The sequence below is a fragment of the Halichoerus grypus genome, chromosome 8, assembly GCF_964656455.1.
Source record: "Halichoerus grypus chromosome 8, mHalGry1.hap1.1, whole genome shotgun sequence".
NCBI lineage: Eukaryota > Metazoa > Chordata > Mammalia > Carnivora > Phocidae > Halichoerus > Halichoerus grypus.
This window is the reverse complement of record NC_135719.1, coordinates 5,355,736-5,380,619: the sequence shown is the minus strand read 5'-3', so window position 1 is coordinate 5,380,619 and position 24,884 is coordinate 5,355,736. Positions and strand designations below refer to the sequence as shown.

At 41.9% G+C, this 24,884-nt stretch overlaps 1 protein-coding gene across 5 annotated transcripts in view; it reads right to left on the bottom strand.

Moving 5' to 3' along the window:
- BLM (BLM RecQ like helicase) overlaps window positions 1-24,884 on the bottom strand; it is an 88,771-nt gene that overhangs the window by 27,691 nt on the left and 36,196 nt on the right. For 4 of the 5 annotated variants that reach the window (XM_078078852.1, XM_078078854.1, XM_036095661.2 and 1 more), the window contains 9 exons: window positions 23,484-23,616; window positions 22,494-23,194; window positions 20,368-20,559; window positions 18,161-18,279; window positions 17,173-17,286; window positions 14,048-14,146; window positions 13,696-13,844; window positions 3,150-3,256; window positions 1,140-1,300 (listed from right to left, as the gene is read on the bottom strand). In XM_078078852.1, the coding sequence (XP_077934978.1) occupies window positions 1,140-1,300; window positions 3,150-3,256; window positions 13,696-13,844; window positions 14,048-14,146; window positions 17,173-17,286; window positions 18,161-18,279; window positions 20,368-20,559; window positions 22,494-23,194; window positions 23,484-23,616 (1,775 nt within the window). The remainder of the gene's footprint in view (window positions 1-1,139; window positions 1,301-3,149; window positions 3,257-13,695; window positions 13,845-14,047; window positions 14,147-17,172; window positions 17,287-18,160; window positions 18,280-20,367; window positions 20,560-22,493; window positions 23,195-23,483; window positions 23,617-24,884) is intronic. The other variant, XM_078078853.1, reaches the window with a different exon arrangement.

The window sequence follows — 24,884 nt, the reverse complement described above, 5'->3', positions numbered from 1 at the left end:
GATATTTTTCCATTGAATCTTTGGGCTAATTTCTCTTTTTGTGAACTGAAAACTTCACAGGCTAAAAAAAAAAGTTATTAGTCGTTTTTCTCAAATTCATCCTTGTATTTAGAAAGATCTATCCAAGGCTGGCACCTGCCACCGTACGGGATGCCTAGAGTGTTCTTAGCTTCCTCCCTCTTGATCCACTTGGGTGACAAATCTGTCATCTCAGACATCTCAACACAATTAGTTATTAGGGAAATGCAAATTAAAATCACAGTGGGATGCCACTTCACATCCCCTAGGATGGATATAGTTAAAAAAAAAAAAAAGTAGTAATAATAAGAAGTCAGAGACATTGGAACCTCATAGATCACTGGTAGGAATGTAAAATTCTGTAGCTGCTTTGGAAAACAGTTTGGTAGTTCCTCAAAAAGTTAAACAGAGAGTTACCATATGACTAAGCAATTCCACTCTTAGGTATCTACCCAAGAGAACTGAAAACATGTTCATACAAAAACATGTACACAGATGCTCACAGAAGCATTATTCATAATAGCCAGAAAGTGGGTGCAACTAAATGTCTACCAACTGATGAATGGGTAACAAACTAGGATATATCCATACCATGGAACGTTATCTGGTGTACAAAGAGATACACAGTGTCTTAAAAACATTATGCTACATAAAACAGTCACAAAAGAACACATACTGTATAATTTCATTTATATGAAATGAAATGTCCAGAATAGGAAAATCTATAGAGACAGAACAGCAGTGGTTCCATTAGTGGTTACCAGGGACTGGGGAGTGGATGCTCAAGGGTATGGAATTTCTTTCGGGGATGATGAGATATTCTGGAATCAGACAGTGGTGATGTTTGCACAACCTTGTGAATATACTAAAACCCACTAACTTGTAAACTTTGAAAGGGCAAATTTTATGGCATGTAAATTACAACTGAATAAAAAAAATTTTTTTTATTTAAGAAAGAAAAAGCAACTTAGGAAGTCTCAAAAAGATCTGTTTTTAAATTTTAGTCTTATTTTGATGTTTGCAGTCTTTAAAGTAAAAACAATTTTCATCCAGCCTGTACAAGCGTGTTCATATACTATAAAAAATTATTTCCTTTATTTGTTTATTTTAAAAAATGTTACCTGGCAGCCATCCTGATTAATCCACTTGTGCTGTACTTCATCCCTGGCAGAATCGCTGAGGCCGGCGTGATAAGCGAGCGCAGCGAGACCATCCTTCTGTAAAGTGTCGGCCATGGTATCACACTCTCGTCTGGAGAGGCAGTAGATTATCCCGGAGTCACCTGCCAAGAAACCAAAACAGTACTGAGACACGAGAGCTTTTGACATAAATAACAACACAATTTTCGTCATGTTCTTTTTTTTTTAAGTAGGCTCCACATCCAGCGCAGAGCCCAATGCGGGGCTCGAACCCACGGCCCCGAGATCAAGCTGCAAACTGAGATCCAAGAGTGGGGCGCTGAACCAGCTGAGCCACCCAGGTGCCCCTCATTATGTTCTTAGAAATACACAAACCACAAGCAGACCTCCATAGTCTTCTTAGAGTAGAGCGGGGTCACACAGAGTAATTTAAGCAAGGAGTTCACGTGTACGGGAAATCACAAGATGTGACCTTTTGTTCCGTCCCCCGAATGGCTCCTGGGGTGGACCTGGACGAAGCCCGGGCTCTACTTCACATGGGCGGTAACATGGGAGGGGACCCTTACACAAACGCTGTGGAAAGCGTGCAGCAGCACGTAGCCTTACAAATGCTTCTAGCTTTTGATTCAGTTTCCTTCTAGGAAACTAATCTAGGAAATAAAGTGGTACAAGGATTTCTACGAAAAGTTTTGTTTCTCCTTTTGAAAATTAGAAAAATTTTAATGGCCAACATTAGGAAATTAAGAAAGGACATTATGAAATAAGATATACTGAAACTTTTTAAGTGATTTCTAAGTTTTAAAAAAAACCCATGAAAATGCTCAAGATATAAAACAGGTTAAGGGTAGGAAAGCTGTAGACACAGTATGCTAATGGAAAGAAAAATGCACACAACTGCTGGAAGGAAATAAACCCTGAACGGTAACGGTGACTTGTCTTGAGATAAGCTTTGCCTTTTGCTCCTTTCTTCTTGTTGCTTTCACGGTTTTTCTTCAGTGAGCACGTATTATATGTACTGTTTCTAGAGTCACAAAACGAAAGTTATGAAAGAAAAAGTCCTCTCTCCTTGGCAGAGCCAAAGGTATAGACAGACAAGCTGTCTACGCTCTCTACTTGGGAGAAGGAGGCCTGGGAGGGAGATCGTGGATGACTTCTTAGTCTATCCCTGCATCGTTTGATTTGTTCAAACAAACACATATAATAATTTTTTTAAGATTTAATTTTTTTTTTAAAGTGATCTCTAGGGCACCTGGGTGGCTCAGTCAGTTAAGTGTCTGCCTTTGGCTCGGGTCATGACCCCAGGGTCGTGGGATCAAGTCCTGCATCGGGCTCCCTGCTCAGTGGGGAGTCTGCTTCTTCCTCTCCCTCTGCCCCTCCCCTCTGCTCGTGCTCTCTCTCTCTCAAACAAATAAAATCTTAAAAAAAAAAAAAAAAAAAGTGATCTCTACACCCAACGTGGGGCTCGAACTCACGACCCCGAGATCAAGAGTCGCTTGCTCCTACGGAGCCAGCCAGGCGCCCTGCAAACATGTATACTAGTTTTCAAAAAATGAAGCAGAGGTGGTTAACAGAAACAATTCTCTGCGGGAAAGTAGAAGAAAAGGGGTTACATGGAAAACTACCAGGCATTTCAGGATCTCATTTTAGTTAACAGAACTCAGAGGCACTCTTGGGAGAAGGCCCTAACATAGAGATCGGTATAATTCATACCAACAGAAGCCAAAGGAGAGACACTGAAACCGTGAATTATAACACGGCTGTGTAGGAGGGAATATTTCATATACTTTTTCTTAGGGTTTATTGTTATCAAACCAAATGCGATTTTATAATTTCCAGGATTGAGAGAGTTGCAATATTCTGTTCTATAAATAGCTAGTTAGTGCTATTATAACGAAAAAAGAAATGTTTAATATGCACATTGATATATTCTATTGTGGTAATAAAAAGACATTTATTACTTCTGGACATAATCTGTCACATGGCTGTACTCACATGGGTGATGCTTTCTGATCCATTCTAAGCAATCAAATGCCACCTTCTTGGGTTTTTTCGGTAACACGTAGTATTTCAGATTATGTCTGTTAAAGCTCATGCTGAACCTAAAAGTCCCAAACATAAAATTTTGTTATTGTAAGAAAATACAGTTTTAGCCACCTTCACACATTAAACACTGATTTTCCACTATGCCAACCTAATTATCAAGCCATCTCAAGCTCAACATGACCACCGGCAGCTTGCGTAACAGAACCCTGGAACGGAAGTCAGGTGAAGGGTTTGTGGACAGAACGGGGATAAGGAGCAAATGTCTACGAATGAGATGACAAGGAATCAGGAGGGCTGTAGAAGAGAATGTGTAGAAAGATAGGTGAGTCAGGAGCCCAGTCGCCAGGACGAGGTTGACAAGCAGAGGCAGCCAAAACATTATTTAAAAGATTAAGAAAATCAGAGAAAACACACGTCTTTAGGCCACCGGCATTCCCAAGTTTTGACTGTGTACACAAAGAGCTGATGGCAGGGCGGCAGCGGGAGCTCACGCCCTACACATCATGGGTCACCGTCCTCTGCTCTGAGCCCCAAAGGGGATGTGGCTGACTCGGAGACAGACGCACTCCCCTTTCGATGGCCCTTTGCTCTTGGTGGCCCACTTCCTCCCTCCCGCTTCCTTAGGGGGCTTTTCTCCATTCTCTCCTCTCTTGTATTTCAGTCTCTTCCACGAATTCTTCCCTTTTGTCTGAGTATGTTCTATAGGACCACCAATCCTAAAAGCAACAGAAGCTCCTCTGGACCCTATATTCCACTGTGGCTGGCACCTCATCTCTTTCTTTCCCTCCAATGGCAAGTTTCTCAGAAGACACTTAGGCCCCCAACCAACTAACCGTACATCCAATTTCAATTCTCGGCACCTCCATTCTAGCTTTTGCCATTACCATTCTGCCAAAATTGTTCTATCCAGGCTTTTAAAACTAAACAGGGGCGCCTGGGTGGCTCAGTCAGTGAAGTATCTGCCTTTGGCTCAGGTCATGATCTCAGGGTCCTGGGATCAAGTCCTGCATCGGGCTCCCTGCTCAGCGAGGAGCCTGCTTCTCCCTCTGCCTGCCACTCTGCCTACTTGTGCTCTCTCTTCTCTGTCAAATAAATAAATAAATAAAATCTTTATTAAAAAAAAAAACCTAAAGAAAGGTGAGGGGATTGTTACAGGGTCCTTGGCCCTGCAGGGACCCCCCACTACCCTAGGTCCCAACACCTCCACAGGAAGGAGAGGTAACATTGCAGAACAGTTAAGGTTAGAGCATAAAGACATGTCAGTGCCCATGTGGATGGAAGAAAAGAAAGACCGTAACTGTAATAACCCACGGTTAAGGAGGATGCCTACGTACAGGGGGGTGGGGCTCAGAGAGAAGGAAGATGGGGAATAAAACCACTGGCTTTCTGTCTTTGTACCTGAATCCAAGCTGGTCGGGTCCAGGCTTTGTGCCAGTGGTAGGGTAAGCTCATCTGGTTTGAGGACAGAAGAATGGCTTGTATGTGGAGGGCAGCGTGTGCGTGAAGGGACTGCTACGCAGGCAAGAAGGCCACGCAGCAGGGAGTGGTCACCTTCCCGCTGCGTGCGGCGTGTGCATGGGTCTTTGTGCAGACCTCATTCTCTCTGACCTCTCCGTCACTCCGCACAGAAACCCCCTACAGGCACGGACGAGTTCACAGTCCACGGACATGCCCCCCTTGCTCGTTTAATTTGTCTCCTTGTCTTCTTCCTTTGCTTACTCCTTAAGTGGGGACCACTCCCCAGCATCTGGCTCCTTCTCTTCTCCCCGTCACCTTCTTTGGGGACCCCACTTGCCGCTTTAAGCAGCACCCAAGTGTCGTCCCCACATGCCCCAACTTCCGTCCCCTGCTCAGACCTTAACCACAGTCCAACTTCTTTTTAAATCAGTGGTCTGAAACTGGGGTATGCGTCCCCCAAGGGTTCACAAAGACTTTCTAAAGGTACATAAGCAAAGACAACTGTAAAGGAATCAATTTGCAGATCCTCCATTTTCACGTGTATTTTCTCCCAGAAGACTGATCTGAGGGTGCTCCTGCAGTCCCGACATCCTGCTTGTCACCCCTGCCCCGCCTCTCCCTTTTACAACTGTCCCCTCACTTTCTAAAAACAAACAAACAAACCCCACTTTTCACCCATTCTGAACCTCACGACCGAGCACTGGTCTGGCAGTAAAAACCTCCAGGACACCACACGGAACAAACTGAATATAGTATGGGTGCAGCTGAAACTTTTTCTTTTCTTTTTTTTAAGGGGGGGGAAGCGCCTGGATGGCTCAGTTGGTTAAGCGTCCAACTCTTGATTTTGGCTGAGGTTACAATCTCAGGGTCGTGGGATCGAGCCCTGCACTGGGCTCTGTGTTCAGCGCGGAATCTGCTTGTCCTTCTCCCTCTGCTCTTCATCGCCCCCCCCCCCCACGCTATCTATCTCATAAATAAATAAATAAATAATCTCTGAAAAGAGAGTGTGCATGCATAAGCAGGGGTGGAGAGGTGGGGGAGATACAGAGAGAATCTTAAGCAGGCTCCATGCACAGTGTGGAGCCCGATGCTGGGCTCGATCCCACGACCCTGAGATCATGATCTGAGCTGAACTCAAGAGTCCAATGCTCAACCAACCGAGCCACCCAGGTGCCCCTGAAATTTTCTTTAATCAAAGTACCAGAAACCCTTGGTAGGGCTTCTTGTCTTGTAAGGGTTTTACAAATTTCTGCTGGGAGTAAAGTGTGACACAAGGAATGAAGTATGCTGGCCCTTGCTGGGATATTCTGATTTCAGATACATCGAGAGCAAAGTGGTGGGAGTGGAGATGATTTTCACCTTACGATGTTGCTTCTTGCATAGCTGGCTATTGTCACAGGATATCTTGCTCTAAGAGTCTTGTGAGATGTCTGTTAACCAATCCTTTGAAACCATCCCTCTTTTGCTATTTATATGCACCAAACACTGAGAGCTCTTTTCTAGGGCTGGAAATGGCAGAGGAATGTGTAGCGGGTTGTGGCAAGAAAAAGCAGTAGGTAAAGGACTGATCCGTCGATGGACTACTTCGATCGATTGTTCTCAGTCAATTATTTACAATCACTGCTGCAGCAAAGAAAACCACAGTCCTGACAGAATGATGGCATAAAAAGAACTGCTCAGGTATACAAATGATGTAGATGATCTTTAAAACCATTTGAGTTGCTTTGGGCTTATGTTGGGAATGGTGCGTGAGTCTCCCTACCCACACAAATGCTGAAATGACTACAGACAAGAATGGCCTTGTTACCTTTCCCTACATTTTATACTATGCTTTAATTTCAGAACAATGTTTTATGTATTTTTTTTAAAAAAAGGTCTGGGTCAAAAAAGAGACAATATCAAGTGCAGGGGGCACGAGAACTCTGCTGGCGGGAATGGGAAACGGTGCAGCTCCTTTGGAAAACAGCCTGGCAGTTCTGCAGAAGGTGAAAAAGAGTCACCCTACAAATGTGCACTTCACTCCTGCGTGCGTGCCCACGAGAAAGGAAGACAGGGGTCCACACAAACACCTGTGTGTGAACATATATTTTAGCATTAGTCATAAGAGCCAAAAATGGAAACAACCCCGATATTCACCAATAAATAAAATGGGCCACACCCATACGATGGACTATTATTCAGCAATAAACTTTGAAAACATCATGTTAAGAAGCCAGTTAGAGAAGACCACGGATCGGGTGATTTCATTTGTATGAGATATCCAAAACAGGCAGATCTAGAAACAGAAGGTGGATTAGAGGTTGCTGTGGGCCGGCGGGGGTGTGGGGGAGGGGCAGTGACGACTACCGGACATGGGTGTTTTTGCAGGGTGAGGAAGACGTTCTAAAATTGATTGTGGTAAAACTCACTAAAACCCATCGAATTGTACACTTTAAATAGGTGAACTGTGTGGTATGTGGATTACATTTCAATAAAGTGGTTATCAAAAACTGGCACATAATCTGAAAAAAAAAATTTTTTTTAAAGATTTTATTTATTTATTTGACAGAGAGAACACAGCGAGAGAGGGAACACAAGCAGGGGGAGTGGGAGAGGGAGAAGCAGGCCTCCCGCTGAGCAGGGAGCCCGATGCGGGGCTCGATCCCAGGACCCTGGGATCATGACCTGAGCTGAAGGCAGACGCTTAATGACTGAGCCACCCAGGAGCCCCAATCTGAAAAATTTTTAATATTTGTGTCATAATTTAAAAAAACACCTTAGAAATGTTAACTAACTTAGTCAAACAAATTACTAAAAATAATAAAATGACATGAGGTTAGGAAATAAAGCTGCCGATCTCAAACTCAAAACCACAAAGCTGCAAAAGGCCCGCTGAACCCAGCACATAGGCCCCTGGCTAAAAGCAGCTTGTACACAGTTTGCTATGATGAGAACGTAAACAGATGCTTAGAGTTTGTCTTACTCGGTCTGTTGGAAAATGGGATGTCTGGAATTACCAAATATTCTAGTCAGAGAAAGGTCCCATCAACTGATGAATGTATAAATAAACCCGGAATGCCCATACAATGGAAGATTATTCAGCCTTAAGGAACCCAGTACTGATACGTGTGGGAACATGGATAAGCCTTGAGAAAACTCTGCTCAGGGAAAGCCGATGGGCACACACGAGAAGGGGAGCATGGGGAGTGACCGCTAACAAGTTCCAGGTTTCTTTTTGGGGTGATGAAAATGTTCTACGCTTAGATTTGGGGGATGGCTGCGTAACTTTGTGAAAAGACAACCCCCCCCAAATGCTAACCTTTAAATGAGTGAATTTTATGATGTGTCAATTATCTCCCTCTCTCTTATTTATTTATTTTTTAAGAAGGCTCTATGCCCAATGTGGGGCTTGAACTCACCACCTGGAGATCAAGGGTCTCACATTCTACCGACTAAGCCAGCCAGGCACCCCAATTATATCTCAATAAAGATCTTATTTTTTAAAAAGCTTGAGACTCTACTGTATCTTCACTAAGGGAGCACTGTATCAGCTGACATTAACCTGGTAACTATGATTAGGTCCGGGGTGTCAAACTCATGTCATTTTAAGTGACGTGTCAGGAAATGGAATCAATTTGTGCTCAGCTCTTGTTGCTTTTGGGAAACTGAGATAGTTGTGGGGCGCCTGGGTGGCTCAGTCATTAAGCATCTGCCTTCGGCTCAGGTCATGGTCCCAGGGTCCTGGGATCGAGCCCCACATCGGGCTCCCTGCTCAGCGGGAAGCCTGCTTCTCTCTCTCCTACTCCCCCTGATTGTGTTCCCTCACTCGCTGTGTCTCTATCAAATAAATAAATAAAATCTTAAAAAAAAAAAAAAAGAAACTGAGATAGTTGTCATGGGGATGTGTACTAAAGAGTTTATGTGGATTGAGAAACAAAGTCAGAATTTTCCTTTTAAATAAATGAAAGTAAGTTTAATTTAGGTGATGGGTCTCGTGATGTACACTGGCTTTGCCAACCAGGTTATATAGTAGTCATGTCCCAGTATTTGAAAAAGCTAACTGGTAGCCACAGAATTTTGATAAAACTATTATTTAAAAGCATATCCCACAATAAAAATACCTGTCAAAAATATATTAAAAAGGTGTACTGAAACTAACAGCATTTTGATTCCCCCAACTCTTCCGAATATAATGGATACAAGATTCATTTCAGTGAAAGATGAACAAGAATATTTATTGATTGATTTATTGATTGGTGGGGGAAGGGCAGAGGGAGAGAGAATCTCAAGCAGGCTTCATGCCTAGTGCAGAGCCTGACGCAGGGCTCCATCTCACAACTCTGAGATCATGACCTGAGCCAAAACCAAGACTTGGATAATTAATCAACTGAGCCACCCAGGCGCCCCAGCAACAACAATATTTAATGGTCATTAGATAAGTCTTGGTAAAATATTTTTATAGCATGTTTCCCAGAAAAAGTAAAGTGAGTAACTAATGATCTGACTTATTTTGCCAAATAGTTTATAATTCTTTGCTTTCCACAAAATTTAAAGGACTTAAGTTGTCAACTGACAGATCATTAAAAATAATTTTTGATGACAGATCATTATGTAATTTTGGCATATACGTCAGAAAAAATTCAAATAATTGAACGTTACGGCTATAATAAAATGCTTTCCATCCCCATCTACATGTTCATGTGAGCAATGGTTCTCAATGCTCACATCTATAAAAATAAGGAATACTAACTGTCTTGATTTGTCCACAGAGCTATCAGCTAACTGAAAAGAAGTCCTATCTCATTAAATTACATTCCCAATCAAAATGTATGCTTAAAATTTGAAAAATACAGTTAAACTATTCTGATCAGTTATATATAACTAATGATTATAACAATTCAATCTGGAAGAAAATTTTGGCATGGGAAATTTAAAAACAACTTTTAATTTATATTACCTATTTTTCTTGCAGGTAAGTATGACAGAGTAAGAAACAAGACTTCATGTATAAAAATATATTACGTTAGGATAAAAATCTGTGGGGAAACTGAAAGAGAAATAGGAGTTCAAAAAGAAAAAGGAAAGATGTAAAATATCTGTTAAAGAAATTTTTGAAGAAATTTAAAGTTAAAAAATTTTAATGTGTTTTTTAAATGAGTGAAAGTAGGTACAAAATTGCTATTATATTTATATTCTACTGGATACATTTAAAAGGGCTAGGTAACAATTTTATTTAAAAATGTTATTTACAACAGACCATATTCTCTTTATTTAAAACTCATGCTGAAAAATTTTTGGTGTCAGGTTAGAAATACACAAGTGGTACAGTTTTCCAAAATTCTTTCAGGAGGCCCATATGACCAAAGAAAGTATGAAGACTGAGGCCATGACCATCCCCACTCATCCCGTAAACACCCCCAAACCAGATCTAAAAATCAAATTCATTACCCACCCCTCCACCCCTCTCCCCTCCTGCACGTCCAGTTATGGTCAGTGGTGCTGGTCACCCACACCAGAAACAAGTAGAAACTTCCACGTTGTCTGCTTTTCTTACGCCATCGGCTGCCAGTCTTACGGATTCAACTGTGATTTCCCTCCACCCTGTCCCCTGCGTCCCCATCACCCCTCTCCTAGAACGCTACAGTGGGCTTCCTAGGGCCGTCTGGCCTCTGATCTCTCATTCCTCCGCTCCACCTTCTGCTCTGCTGCCAGGGTGGATCATTCTACTGTAGGGTTCAGGTCAAGCCACTTCCCAAGTCAAGCTGCCCACAGGACGAAGTCCAAATACTTTATCATCGCGAAACGCAAGATCCCCAGGATCAGGCATCAAGCCACCTCCCCAGGGCCAGCCCTTCTCCACGTCTCTCCACTCATCCCATGGATTATTCTCCGCTCCTTGGAACCAACCTGTACTTTGATGCCTGAAACTTCAGCCCTGAATCCTCACTCTCCACCCGCAAAAGCGCCATTCTCACCACTTCACACCCACTAGGATGAGTATCATTAAAAAGACACACAGTAACACGTGTTGGTGCGGGGAGAAACTGCAACCCTCACACACTGCGTGCCGCGGCTGCTTGGGAAAACCACCTGCAGTTCCTTTGACCCAACAACGCCACTGCTGGACAGATGTCCCCGAGAAAGGAAAGCGCCTGTCCACGTGACAACTTAGACACAAAGGTTCATGACACTATTCCTAATAATAACAGGCACACAATGGAAACAACTCAAATATCCAACACATGATAAATGAACGAATAAAATGTAGAGAGTACGCTTATGATGGCGTATTTTTTGTCACTGAAACAGGATGAAGTACTGACGCGCTATGACACGGGTGACCCGTGGACACGTGATGCTACATGAGAGGGCAGCCACAAAAGGCCATGTTTTGTAAAATTCTATTTATATGAAATGTCCAGCTTAGGCAAAAATCTATAAAGACACAAAGTAGATTAGTGGTTGTCTAGGGCTGGGGAGATGGGGGGGATAGTGGGACCTGACGGCTAATGGGTATGGAGTTTCTTTTAAGGGAGACAGAAATGTTCTAAAATTAGATAGTTGTGGAGTTGCACAACCCTGTGAATAAAGTAAAAAAAAAAAAAAAAATCATAGAATTGCATACTTTAAATAGGTGAATTTTAAGGTATGTAAACTGTATCTCAACACAGCTGCTTACAAAAAAGACTACTCATTCTACAAAGCCCGCTTCCCTTATAAAACCCTATCTGACCCCTCCTCATTAACAACTAGTTGTTATTTTGGGTTATAGTCAATCTTGTCTTCCTGAGTTCCTGCAGTCATAATTTACATCTCTAATTACCACTTACTTCATTCTGCAACTTATTAAAAAGTATTTAAAGGGTTCTAAAACCAGACTGTTTGGGTTTAAGTCCTCCCTCCAGCACTCACGAAGCATATGACCTTGTTGAAGTTATTTCTCTGTGCCTCCATTTCCTCATTCCAAAGTGAGGAAAACAGGAGTACGTAACCTCATAAGCCTTCACCTTTTGTGTAGAGAAATGAGTTAATATACATAAAATGTCAAGAATAGTGCCTGGCACATTGTATAGGCTAAATATGTAACTGTCAGCTCTTGTTATTGTTGTATTACGATATTATTGTTCTATCAGCTGTCTATATGTCTGTCTCCTGTTTCTCACTTTATATTTTAAGGTTCTAAGGAAAAGGAATAAAGTCTCTATTTTATTACCTATCCTTGTACTTTCCAAAGAAGAAGATCAGCACAGACTGACTGTAGGAGAGGAGCACGGGGGCCACGGCTCCAAGCCTAGGGAGACCTGCCTTCACCAGGGCCCACAACACAGCAGCAGCTGGATAAATTTAATCCAAACAAGGGCCTATTGGCAAAAGAGATCAGGAAAAAATGTACCAGAAAGTGTCTGTTAAAATCTTTTACTTCCACTAAGAGATTTAAACTCTCCCAAATATAGAAGTACCAAATATATTAAGGAATCAACAGACTTGCCCAAATCTTCATATTTTACCCACATTTACCAAAATTCCTCCATATGTTCCATTTATTCATTCTTACTGAGTGCCAATTATGCACAGGGTGCCACATGCTAGACTCAGGAAATGTACAATCTATTGCTTTTCCAGGCTGATCTCCTCACGCGACTAGGAAAAGATACTAAAGGTGTCTGTCTCTAAATGTGTATGTGCAATGTTTACTCAAACAAAAACGACAGATTCCATACTTACAGAAAGTTACTCAAAAGGTGAGTTGAATTTATACAATTTCTCTTAACTGTGTGCATTTGGCAATTAATATGACTGGCCTAAAAGAAGAGAAGACTGCATCTGGCATAAATTTGGTGGAAAAAAGCTAAAAACATTGCCTATTAAAAAAAAGAAAGGCTTTCACAGATCAATGTAGTACTTACAGAAGTGAATTTCTAGCATGTACGTTATTCACTAGAACCTAAAGCATACTATGACACCTCAAATCTAATGTTATAATGTATACCAATTATGGAAGCAAAATCTCCCAGCACCCCCAAATTCTACACAAACACCCTTCTGCAAGTGAGATTAAAGTAAAATATTCCATTCCAAATTTTGTGATTTCACACACAAAATTCTGAGGACTCTAAATCTGTGTGCTCAAGAATGCCAGTTTAATCCCTGTGGCTGTCTTACTCCCATATCTTTCATGTGGCACTTTCGGTTCTTCCCATAACCCGTTGAGGGATGCTGCTGTTTTTACCAACGACAATACTTAGAGAGCCAGCTTATTGTCTTTACTTCCAAATGAACAAAAGGTGTGCCATAACAATTCACCCCAACTATCGGTCATTTCTTCAGGCATTCCTCAAACTCAAAACACCCACTAATAAATTAGAAGGGAACAGTATTTTAACTTGGCACACAGCAACTGTTCAGTAAATATTTGCTGAGTGAGTGAACCTATCAGAGGAGGCACCTGTCTCTACAAACTCACGCGGAGGTACGAAACAATCCAGGACAACCTAGGTATGTGGGGATATTTTTTTTTTATAGTAGTTTCTGTTACAAGTAATTATGGATTTGGTGGCAACAAGAAGCACTTTGCTGTTGAGATGCAAACAAAGTATAAAAGCTGTTACACATCGTTTCTGGATGGTTTTCAATATCTTGGATATAAGTGGGACTTCAGGGGAAAATGACAAAGCAGGGTCATCTGTTTATTTCATGATGTATACTCTAGGATGTACGGGAGCTGAAATTAGATGAATAAAAGCTAATTTACTCCTGGGACCATCCTAGAGTTAACAGGTACAGCACACACTTTATCCCTACTTCCAAAATATTGGGGTAGAGTTTTAATGTTAGTAAGTAAAAAGCCGTTGGGCCTCGGTTCCCAAATTTTGCTGCACACTGGAGTCACTTGGGGATTTTTAGAAACATAATGGCCCCCGGGCCCCCAAATTGTGATCTAATTGACAGAGTGCAATCTGTGCCTGGGATTTTTAAAGCTCAGTACATGATTCCAATGTGCAGCAATCTGGGAACCACTGTCCCAGGGTTTTTAAATTCAGGACTTTCAGCAACTTACACCTGAGGTTGGAGAATCTTCAGCTGAGTGAGGATGTCCTTCTGTACCCTGGGATTAGCTGTGGCGGTAAGGGCCATCACTGGAACAGAAGGGAACTTCTGGCGAAGCATATTCATTCTTTTATAATCTTGGCGAAAATCATGTCCCCACTAGTTGGGAGGAAAAAAAATACCACTTTTCAGACTATTTGGATCTTCCTTACATAAAAAGCAAACACTGCTCACTGTATTGAGAACTATCTTATTTTTCAGTGAGCTAGAATAAGTCACTGATTTCCCTCTATTCTGAAAATATATATCCTGTTGGTAGTATGTATTTATTGATATTTCAAGTCACATAAACCAGTATTTACCTGACTGACACAATGTGCTTCATCAATGACAAAACGTGCCAAGAGCTTCCTCTCATACAGATTCTCCAGAGTGGAAATCAGTCTATTACTCGCACAGACCTAGACCAGACATGTATCCATTAGAGATCTGAAAACATTTAAACACCACATCACCTTAAGGACTCTGTCGTCTTTAAGTTCCACCGCAACTTAGGCTACATCAACACCTCCATATAAAAGGAGTTCTGATTTCAGTGTTTGAAGAGAATTGGCAGAAGTAATAGAAAATTCCAAATGAGACCTTCTAGAATATTCACCCTTCATTTAGCAAGCAGTTATGTATTAGGTCAATGGTTCTAAAACATTTTTTTTGCCTCAATATACCTGAGGTTCACCACACGTTTACGCTGATAACAGGGTTACAGATGTGTGTCGTGGGAATGCATGTCATTTGGGGGGCGACACACACTCTCGTATGTATGTATTGCATGGTTCTCTCTATACAGGGCCTAGAAGCAATGATGTCCCAGTAGCAATGACAACATCTGGCATCCATGTCTAGATAGGGACATGTCAAAAGGACACAGAAGCAGTGAGATGGAGCTCTTCTACTTGCCAAGTCAAGGACAATTAGAAGATCCAAATAAAGAGAACTGATTATAGCCCCCTGACAAATTAAGAACCCATGATTTTATGTTGATATAAATATATATGTAGGTAAAAGGGAAAGCTCTTCCTTACAGGAGAATGCCAGCTAAATTAGAAAAATCATCATTTGGCATCCATTATAGTAAACACTGATGGAGTCATCAACGGATGATAAAGACTCTCCTGGGTCAAAGTCTGATGAGTAAGAGGATACTTACACAGTCTCAGTGTGCCCCACAGCAGGATACCTACTCATTACAAAAGCAAAAAATGTATGTTTATTTTTGTAATTATTATATTAATGGCAACAACAACAACAAAGAAATCACTGTACAGTGGAGAAATCAGGCAGACGCTACCTCAACCAAGTGATCAAAGTTAATATCACCAGGAGCGGAATGAGCAGACATCAAGCGCGTCCTAGTCGGACGCACTGAGCACCTACCAGCACCTATGATACTACTGCCCAAATGAGCGACATAAACCTAGTCATGAGGGGACACGAGATGCACTCGAGCTGAGCGGCAGTCCTCAGAACTACTGGCCTTCACGCCTCACCACTGTCAAAATCAGGAAAGACAGGAAAACTTTAAAGAGACATGACAACCGAATGCAATCCATAATCTAGGATTTCCTTTTGCTATAAAGGACATTATTAGGACAACTAGTGAGACTAGAATAAGGTTTACAGATTAAGTCACTGTATGGTATCAGTAAACATTTTCTCATTTCAATGATTTTTTTTTTTTTAAAGATTTTATTTATTTATTTGACAGAGAGAGACACAGCGAGAGAGGGAACACAAGCAGGGGGAGTGGGAGAGGGAGAAGCAGGCTTCCTGTGGAGCAGGGAGCCCGATGCGGAGCTCGATCCCAGGACCCTGGGATCATGACCTGAGCCGAAGGCAGACGCTTAACGACTGAGCCACCCAGGCGCCCCGGAATTTGTTTTTAGGAAATGCACAGTGAAGTGTTTAGGGTTGAAAGGGATATCATGTCTGCAACCTACTCTCAAATATTTTAGGAAAAAAGTAAAGAGAGAGAAAGAACGATAAAGCAATTATAGTAAAATAGTAAAATGTTACCATTTAGGGTTTCTGGGTGAAAGTTGTACAGGAATCCTTGTACTATACTGTATATCAGAAATTACGTCAATGGCTAAGTGGGTTGGGTGGCTCAGTCAGTGTTCGTGCTCTCTCTCTCAAATAAATAAATAAAATCTTTAAAAAAAAGATCATGTCAAAAATTTAAAAATAATACGTATTCTAGCGGGCTTTAATGAGATAATAGAAAAATATATTGGTCTCTGCTTCCAGTTCCTGGCACAGAGCTCTTGAAACCCTTGTAATTTGCTAAGTGATAAGAATAGAAGCCTCCCTGATTCTAGTATTTGTCTCTGACCCCATCCCTGACACAAGGCTCCGAAATCCCTTCTAAATTCTTTTTTTTTTTTTTTTTTTTAAAGATTTTTTATTTATTTATCTGAGAGAGAGAATGGGAGACAGAGAGCATGAGAGGGGGAGGATCAGAGGGAGAAGCAGACTCCCCGCTGAGCAGGGAGTCCGATGCGGGACTCGATCCCGGGACTCCAGGATCATGACCTGAGCCGAAGGCAGTTGCTTAACCAACTGAGCCACCCAGGCGCCCCCCTTCTAAATTCTTAAGTGATAAGAGCAGCAGGAGTGTCTTTTGTTCCGGTGTGGTGACTCTGGGTGGGCTCCCAGATGGCTTCTGGGTGGGGGCTGCTCACCAGAGAGACCAGCCACGATCAGAAGCTTGGAATTTTCAGTAGCACCCCGTCCTCTAGAGAGGGGAGAGGGGCTGGAAATGATCCTGCCTACGTGAGGAGGCTGCCACAAAATCCTGAGAGTCGGGGGCTTGGCAAGTTCCAAAGTGGACGGTGAACGCATGCACACCGGGAGGGTCACTCATCCCAGTGCCACGGCGACAGAAGCTCCTGTGCTCGGGGGCCAGTCCCCGCCAGTCCCCGCCCTGTGTCTCTCTCATCTGGCTGTTCATCTGCATCCTTTATCACGTCCCTTAATAAACTGGTAAATGTTAAGTGTTCCCCTGAGTTCTGCGGGCCGCTCTAGCACATTAATCGAACTGAGGAGGGGGTCATGGGAACCTCTGATTTGTTAGCCAAATCGGACAGAAGGTATGGGTAACCTGGGGACCTTCTACTTGCTGCTGGCATCTAAAGAAGGGTGGGAACCATCTTGAGAGGCCGAGCCCCTAACCCGTGGGATCCGAGGCTACCTCTGTGCAGTGTCAGAGTTGAGTCCAACTGTAGGACACCCTGCTGGGGTCACAGAGCTGCTCAGAGTGAGGAAAAACATCCACACATTTGGTCACCAGAAGTGAAACACTTTACGTGATGGAAAAGGAGAAAACACAGGAGGGGAAGACTGGGTTTTTCCCTCCTCAGGAGGCAGCACTGGGCTGTTTTTCTAACACAGCTTTAATACCATATTTTAAAATAATGGTATCAATACAAACCTTCTCTGGAGTAACATATAGAAGTTTGATAATTGGGTCTTTCTTGGATAATTGCAGGTAAATACTTGTTGCTTCTGAGTCAGTCTTATCACCTGTCAGATATGTAGCTGGAATCTAAGTACAAAAGTGGTAAACGTAAGCATATATTTATCCTTAGGTTCTATAAATATTTTATAAGTCACATATCAAACCTGGGTCAAAGGAAAGATAATCTCAATGTAGTGAAAGTAAGTATTTAGAACATATTTAAAAAAAACTTCTCTTAGCCATAACTCAAAATATTCCCATTAATTTCTTTCTTTTTTCTCTTTTAGACTGCCTTTGCTTTTCATATCTGTAAGAAGATAAATATGAATTCAGTACCCAAGAGAGTCATATCCTAAGGTACGGCTTGTTTTAGTTTGGGAAAATGTATCTCCAGCATTTTTAAAGCACAGGGATGATGAGAGGGCCGTAGCATCAGGCCTGGTGGGCCACTGGGGATGGGCACCGCACAAACACATTCTTTGGGAGAAAAATCAAACCAGTGGTCTTGTTGAGGGGTGGGGGCTCATAACCTTGAAAATATGCAGGATTTGGCAGAATACATTCATATACGTTCTTCACCTCAGCCAGGAGGAAAAAGGATGCATGTGTGGGGGTGCTCCTGTGTACCCATTTTAAGATGTGAAGAAAGGCGGGAACTATGCTGATCCCGCAGTAGTAAGAAAAGAAATCCTTTCACATTAGTAAAAGAAATTCACATCAGCAAAATACAGGTTAAAAGTTCTTGATAAATTACATTTTTCTAGAATAAAATCAGACTGAACTACAGAAGGTTATCTGTTATAAGAATTTTCAAAGACTCGTACAACTTAATGAAACTGCTGTTTTATTCTTATAGTTCATGAACTACTTAATAAAAAAAGGTTACCCAGAGTACTGAAATATAGTTATTTTTATGTGTTTATTAGTATTTTTTATTATAATTGGTAGTGTTTTAACTTACATCCAAGGAAGTCAGCTTTTGGACTTGATCTACTATGAGTGATCTCAAGGGAGAAATGACAATAGTGACACCAGGAGAGACACAGGCAGGGAGCTGGTAACACAGACTTTTACCACCTCCTGAAAGGACAAAAAAAAACCCAAAAAAACCTGTCAGGTTCTATCTTGAGAACATGAAGGCAAAAGTTACAAAGTAAATCATATGATAGTATTTAAAAGCAATTAAGTAATAGGACACCAAGTGACATTCCCCATGGTGCCAACAATTTGCCATATTCGAATGAGTCAAAATATTTAGACAATTTAAATGTGCGAAAATTACCTTTTAGGACATCTCATGTACGCATACATGAATGCAAAAGCAGGAATCAGGGCAGGGAACTTAGAGGCAATAGAATGGCTTTAAAAATCTAATTGGGAAATCCAAATGCAATACAAGGGGTATTTTACCACAGTATTAGGATGAAAATAATTACTCTGCATAATATTTAATTTTTAAAGACTTAAAATGTGATAAACTATACATCACTTAAGACTACAGTGAACATGTTTAATATTTCTTTGATGATTAAGAAAATGCTTGCAGGATCTCACTTTTTTAAACCACTAGTATGAACCTTTCAACATTAAATATCTGTGCTTTGACTGCCTGTACGCTTATCAATAAGGAAATATTCCCAATCTGCCCTTGAGATAAAAAGAAGGGTAAAACTACGCTGGTGTGTACTAACCGAAGATGAAGAGAAAGACATTCTGAGATGCACCCCCATCTCTCTGTGTAACTCTAATTCAAGATGGTAAGACAATCAGTACACATTTAATGAGAACTAAAATGATTAGTCTCTAATTTTCAACTTCTCCCATCCACTGAAGGTAGAAGCTTGTGCCAGGCAGTTTCTAGGAGTTTTTTTTTTTTTTTTTAAACTGTACATCACATTCTACCTTTTTTTTTGCATGTGGGTAAGTACATTTCATTTTGGTATATATGTATGTGTAAATGTCAAGGAAAGATTGGGAAACTGTGTTTTAGCTTCTATTCCACTACTTAATAGGCTGTCTGACTTAGAAACACCAGCTAACCTTACCAGGCATCAATTTTATCACCTGCAAAATGTACTAGATCAGTGTTTTTTTTTGGGGGGGGGCGGTTTAAAAGAAAACTTATTTGGATCTTTATCTCTATAAATCAAGAGGCTGAAACTGGGGTGGGAAGACCCTCAAAAAGCTCCTCAAAGTCCTGAAGGACCATGAAAAGTCCTGAAACCACTGGACTAGATCATTGTCATGATCCCTTCCAACTCCTGTTCTGCAATACCAAACCAAGTCAGAGCAGGAGACAGTGAACAACAAGTTAATGAAATATGAAACGCTGATTATTAAACCAGTGTTGTCTAAATTCTACAATCAGCTTGAAAAAGCTCAGATACTTGCTCAACATAATTTAATAACGATGGCAATAACTAATTGCTAAAGTTCACAGCAAGGTGGGTAAAAGGCAGAGGGAAGGCTCCATGTAAGTACCGCAGCTCGGATTCCTGAGCTCCCTATGCTAAGTGCTGCTTTAATATTCCTTCTTGGATGACTGTAAACCATCAGACAGCTGTTACAGACTTTAATGGCACGATGAAAAGTCCTGGATCTCTTCAAAACAGAGGCCAAGAAAGCTATGGCTAAACGCTTTCCGTTTAATCCTCACGACATTCTGTGCAGTATTATCATCATCCTCCCTGCACACAGGAGGAAGCCGGCGCTCGGGGTGAAGGGCCTTGCTCAAGGTCACACTGCGAGTAAGTGGCAGGGCTGTGCGCTGAGGCCAGGCCACCGCTCCAGAGCCGATGATCTTAACCACCCTTCAACACTAGACTGCGCCAAATAAAGTGCCAGAGATGGGCAAGGTCTCTGACGGTAATTTTTTTGTTCAAGTTCCAGACTAATTTAGACTTAAAAAAAAAAGAGAGAGAGATAGAAAGAGAGAAATTCTAGATCGATTCAACACAACAAGCTTTGAGCTGCGAATCTTAACGGGCTATTAGTGTTATCATGTCAACAGAGGACGTGAGGTAATACACTGTCTCACTGTGGCACAGGTGGTTTAGAGGTCCCTTAATGATGGAAATACCATGTGGGTGTTCGTTTTATTTCTACTAAAGGGCTTTCATTTAACATCTGCCAATGGACTCCTGCCAATTTACATCTAAAAATACATACCAGTGGGCATTAAGATAAAACAGTCTTCACCCAGCAGCGCAGCATTGATCGCCTCTAGCTGATTAGTTCTAAAATTATGCAGGCCAAATTTTTTATGAAAAATCTTCATCATTTCTTTTGTATGAGGAAAACTAAGACTTTGGAAACGCTCGTGTTTCAGATTTCTGGATGCTAAATTTTGCGCCGACTTGTCTGAGAAAATAATCGATGTTAAGAAAAATCAGTGCATTATTGTTAACAAGTCAGTTTTAGCATTTACTCTTTGCCACACAAAATCAAAGGCATACATGTCCCTGCAGCACATCTTTCTTTAACCACTTATCAGGGTTTCATCCTCGCCAAATGTCAAAGCCGCCAGAGACTTCCTGAGGCCAAATTCCAGGATTTTCCTTGATCTTTCTGCAGCACCTACCACTTACTATTTCATTTATTCCCTTCTTCCTTCTCTCTTGACCTTCAAGACAATCATGGGTTTTCTACTTAAATTCTCTCTCCTGGCTCCACTTTCTCCACCTGCCCCTTATACTTGGGAGTCTTTGCAGACTTGAGAGTCTTTTAGCCATTCTTGCTTTGGAATTCTCCTAGTGCTCTGATCTTAAACATCACCTCTGTGCACAGAATGCTCTTTCGTAAGGTCCCACTGACACCTGCCGAAGTGCCGGTCCTGCACGCGTCTCCAGATGTCTGCAAGACATTTCTACCTGAATGACTTACCAACACTTTAAGCTCCACAAGTCTTAAAATAGCCCTCCTCAGCTTTTCTCCCAATCTGCCCTGCCTCCTGACTCCCCTGCTCTGCTAATGGTGTCACAGATTTCTCAGTCACTGGGTCTGAAACCTCGGAGGCATCTCGGCTTCCTCTGCTCTTCTTCCACCGTGTCTATCACATCCACCCCCCTGCTCTGCTCCCTGCTCTGCATCCCTGCTCTCGCAGCCCTGGTTCAGCACATAGAACAAGGGGTGCTCACGCCAGCTCTGGCAGTCTCTCTCATCCCAACACTCGACTGTCTCAAAGATAATTGGGAACATCAAGTATGACACATTCTAACGTGATACAAAAATAAATCCATTAATGGTTATTCTAAAGGTCAACAGTGTAACTGTTAAGAACAACCTCCGTGGTATTAAGTCATCAATGGCAAAAATAGGCAAGGCTGTACTTTATAAAACCTTACACATAGAAACTTGTTTCAGTTAAAAAACACTTGGCAATAACTTTACAGGGTTGATGTAAGGTTTTAAAATTAATTTTGGCTTCTCTCTGCAGCCTTTCCAGTGACTAATTGCACTTCTCTACAAACTTCTCCTTCTAAACTGTGAGCTCCAGGAGGACAGGGACTACTTGTTACTCATCTGTCTATGGCCAGAACCCAGCACAGAAGAGGCCCGGAGTGCGCACTCCATAAATATTTGTTGAATGAATTAAAAGGATTTTAGGCCCAAAGAAATAATTTGTCTTTTTTCTTTTTTTAGAGAGAGAGTGTGCGCGCACACAAGCAGGGGGAGCAGCAGGCAGGGGGAGAAGCAGGCTCCCCACTGAGCAAGGAGCCCAATGCAGGGCTCCATCCCAGGACCCTGGGATCATGACGTGAGTTCAAGGCAGATGCTTAACCGCCTGAGCCACCCAGGCATCCAAGAAATAATTTGTCTTAAGAAATTTCTGACTTCATGTCTTTCTTAGACTGCCCTGCATGTTTCTCTACTTTATAAATTGATCAATTTTCATCAATTCAGAGTTCTAAAAATACATACAATTACAGTTTTAACATATAAATTCAGACTTGCTTTTACTCATCTCCCAAATTATTAAAAACTTGGTCCTTATGAGCTTTATTGTTTTAGGGACTTAAAAAATGTTAATTTAAAGGCAAAGCACATTTGTAATGACTTTAGAGCTTTACTACAATAGGTTATAATTACTCATTTTATAAAACTACAGCTGCTACGGAGACAAAGGAGCAACTTGCTTTTGAAGTTGTGATTTGTAATTCATAGTATCAGCAGGCATTTGCATAGAAACAATGTACTTTTCAGGCAAGGATGATTTGCTATCGGTTTTCTTACACAATTCCGATTTTGGACAGTTATGTTTTCATATAAAATACAAGCATTTATTTTAAACTTACCAGTGTAATTCTGAATTGACTCTGAGTTTTTATTTTGAGCAGCAGACGCCACTGGAAGACAGTTGGTCTTGGCTGAAGAAATTCTTTCTGATACTGGCTCAACGGGCTGACCTTCCTTAATAGGTTGACAGGCAGCTGTGGAAGATCTGCTGGCTGCTAAATTATGCATAATATTTTCCCAGTCATCATCATCGTCGTCAAAGCCATCTATGTCAAAAGTGTCAATATCACAGGCAGCCTGCATTTCTCTTTCTAAGTCATTTATTGGAGCAGCGCGTTTATTCTGATCTTTCACAGCCGTGCTTGTGAGAACATTTCCCGGGAAGTAAGAGCTTTCATTTCTTTTTTCTATCCTTGGTGTTTCAGCCCAGTTGCTACTTACAAAGGACTTCTGTAAATGGGGACTGAATAACGGTCTTTCAAAGGGATTCTTCGCGGTGGCTGAGAATCCTGTCTTTCCCGGGGTAGTAGCCAGTAAACACTCCCTAGTGGAACTGGAATGTGAGGAAAGGTGTGGAAAATTTAACTCCTTAACAGAATTCCCTGTAGGACAGGAATCGCCCTTTGGAAATGCATCGAGAGCAGAAACAGATGCCATCCCCTCCGGAGGGCTACCAGGTGGGTCAGGCCTGCATCTCCACCCTGAAGCAAGAATACTGGCGTCCCTTGTATTAAAGTCGGCTTCGGCCAGGAGCTTCCTTCTGAAGAGGAAACAGAACACCACATGAAATGTGAGGCCACGCAAGTATACCTTTAGTTTTCATCCCAAACTGCGGCGAAATATATCCTCTTTTCCTCAGTCTCGAAAATGTGAATACAAATGCTAAAGGGGCGGTTTGGAAAGTAAATAAATTTAAAACATAAAGCACAGTGATAATTAGCCTATTCTGTTTCCTGCTCAGAATGCCTGGAAATTCTGCCCCATACGTTCTGACTTAGGTCGGTCAAAATGTAATCAGATATATTCCAGAAGAAGAAAAAGTAAGATACCTTATGTCCCGCTGCTGACGCAGTTCATTCCCACAATCCAGAGCTTTCAGTTCATCATCAGGAATAGTATCGACTAATTTACAGATCTGGTCCATCACGTGAATAAGCTGCTGCTGCAAACTTGTCTGTCTAACTATAAAGTGTTATAATTTCGTTAATATTTTTCCTTGAAAAAAGACTTAAAATTTTGACAGTCACGCATGTCAAATTGACAGTAGTTTAACAACAAGATTATGAACTACCCTATATTGCCATATTATCTGCCTGTGAAATAATCTGAAATCATGTTATCTCTACTTTATTTCATGAGAGTCCAAAACTGCGTTATCATCATTTCATTTCATGTTAGTTTTCAATTATTTCTCTCAGGGTAACCAATGTCATTGTAAGATGCAAAGGTTTATCAGCTTACTATCATTTTTCACTAACTTCAGGGGTAAATCTCACCATGCCCAGACAAGGTATCAAGAACTCCACCCCACCTGCAGTCCCAGGCTGCCCGGCACCCACGCTTCCTTCAAGATAACAACTCAGCACTGAGACTTTCTCTTTGGAGACACCAGGCCCCCAACCTCTGGGCATCTGATGTCAGGCAGCTCAAAGAGAAGTAGGTCTGGGAGTTTTCTGACTGGAAAAGAAGACTTCTCTTTTCAATAAGCTGGACAGGCTGCTGGTGGCCGCCCCTGCCACCACCCTGGGAAATACAGCTTGAAAATAAGACCCACACAAGGGAAAGTGGAAAACGAGAAAGAAAGGAGCGGGGGGACTGAGATGGGGCCAGGGGGTGGAGGAGAGGCAAGGAGACAGGTGTGAGAGAGAGAAATGCCTGGTGATGATATTTGCACGTCAGAATCCGGCCAGCCCGCTCCACATTTTTTAAATTTACGTTATAGAACTAAGAAAAAGAATGTCAAAGGAGGTAAGGCTTTAAATGAAGGAAGAAAAGAAAGGGCTAGGGTAGCAATGGGAAGCAAGGAAGATGCCTACTCCACCCCGAGGACCTAAGGGATGTGGGAGAAATAAATGGTTTAGGTGGGCTGCAGAGGGAACTATTCTCAGGAGACAATCCGAGAGCTAACAGGAAGAGAACGGTCAGAGAAGAGAATGAGGTTACCGGGAAATCACTGGACGTGGGCAGCCCGTCGTAGGGTCCAAAGGGCAGGAATGAGAGGGAGAGAGGACAGACGGGGGGGTTGGGGGGACAAGCGTCTATGTCAGAATGACTTGGGAAACATGGACTTTTACTGTGACCGGCATGGATCAGGACGTGAGGTCGAAGATGGTGAAGAGGAATTGCTGAATCCCCGTTTTGCCTGTTTTCTCTACATGGAGAACGGGTATCAGATTGGAAAGAGGAGCATGAACAATGGTCTGAACGAAATGAAAGCCAAGATAGGCTCA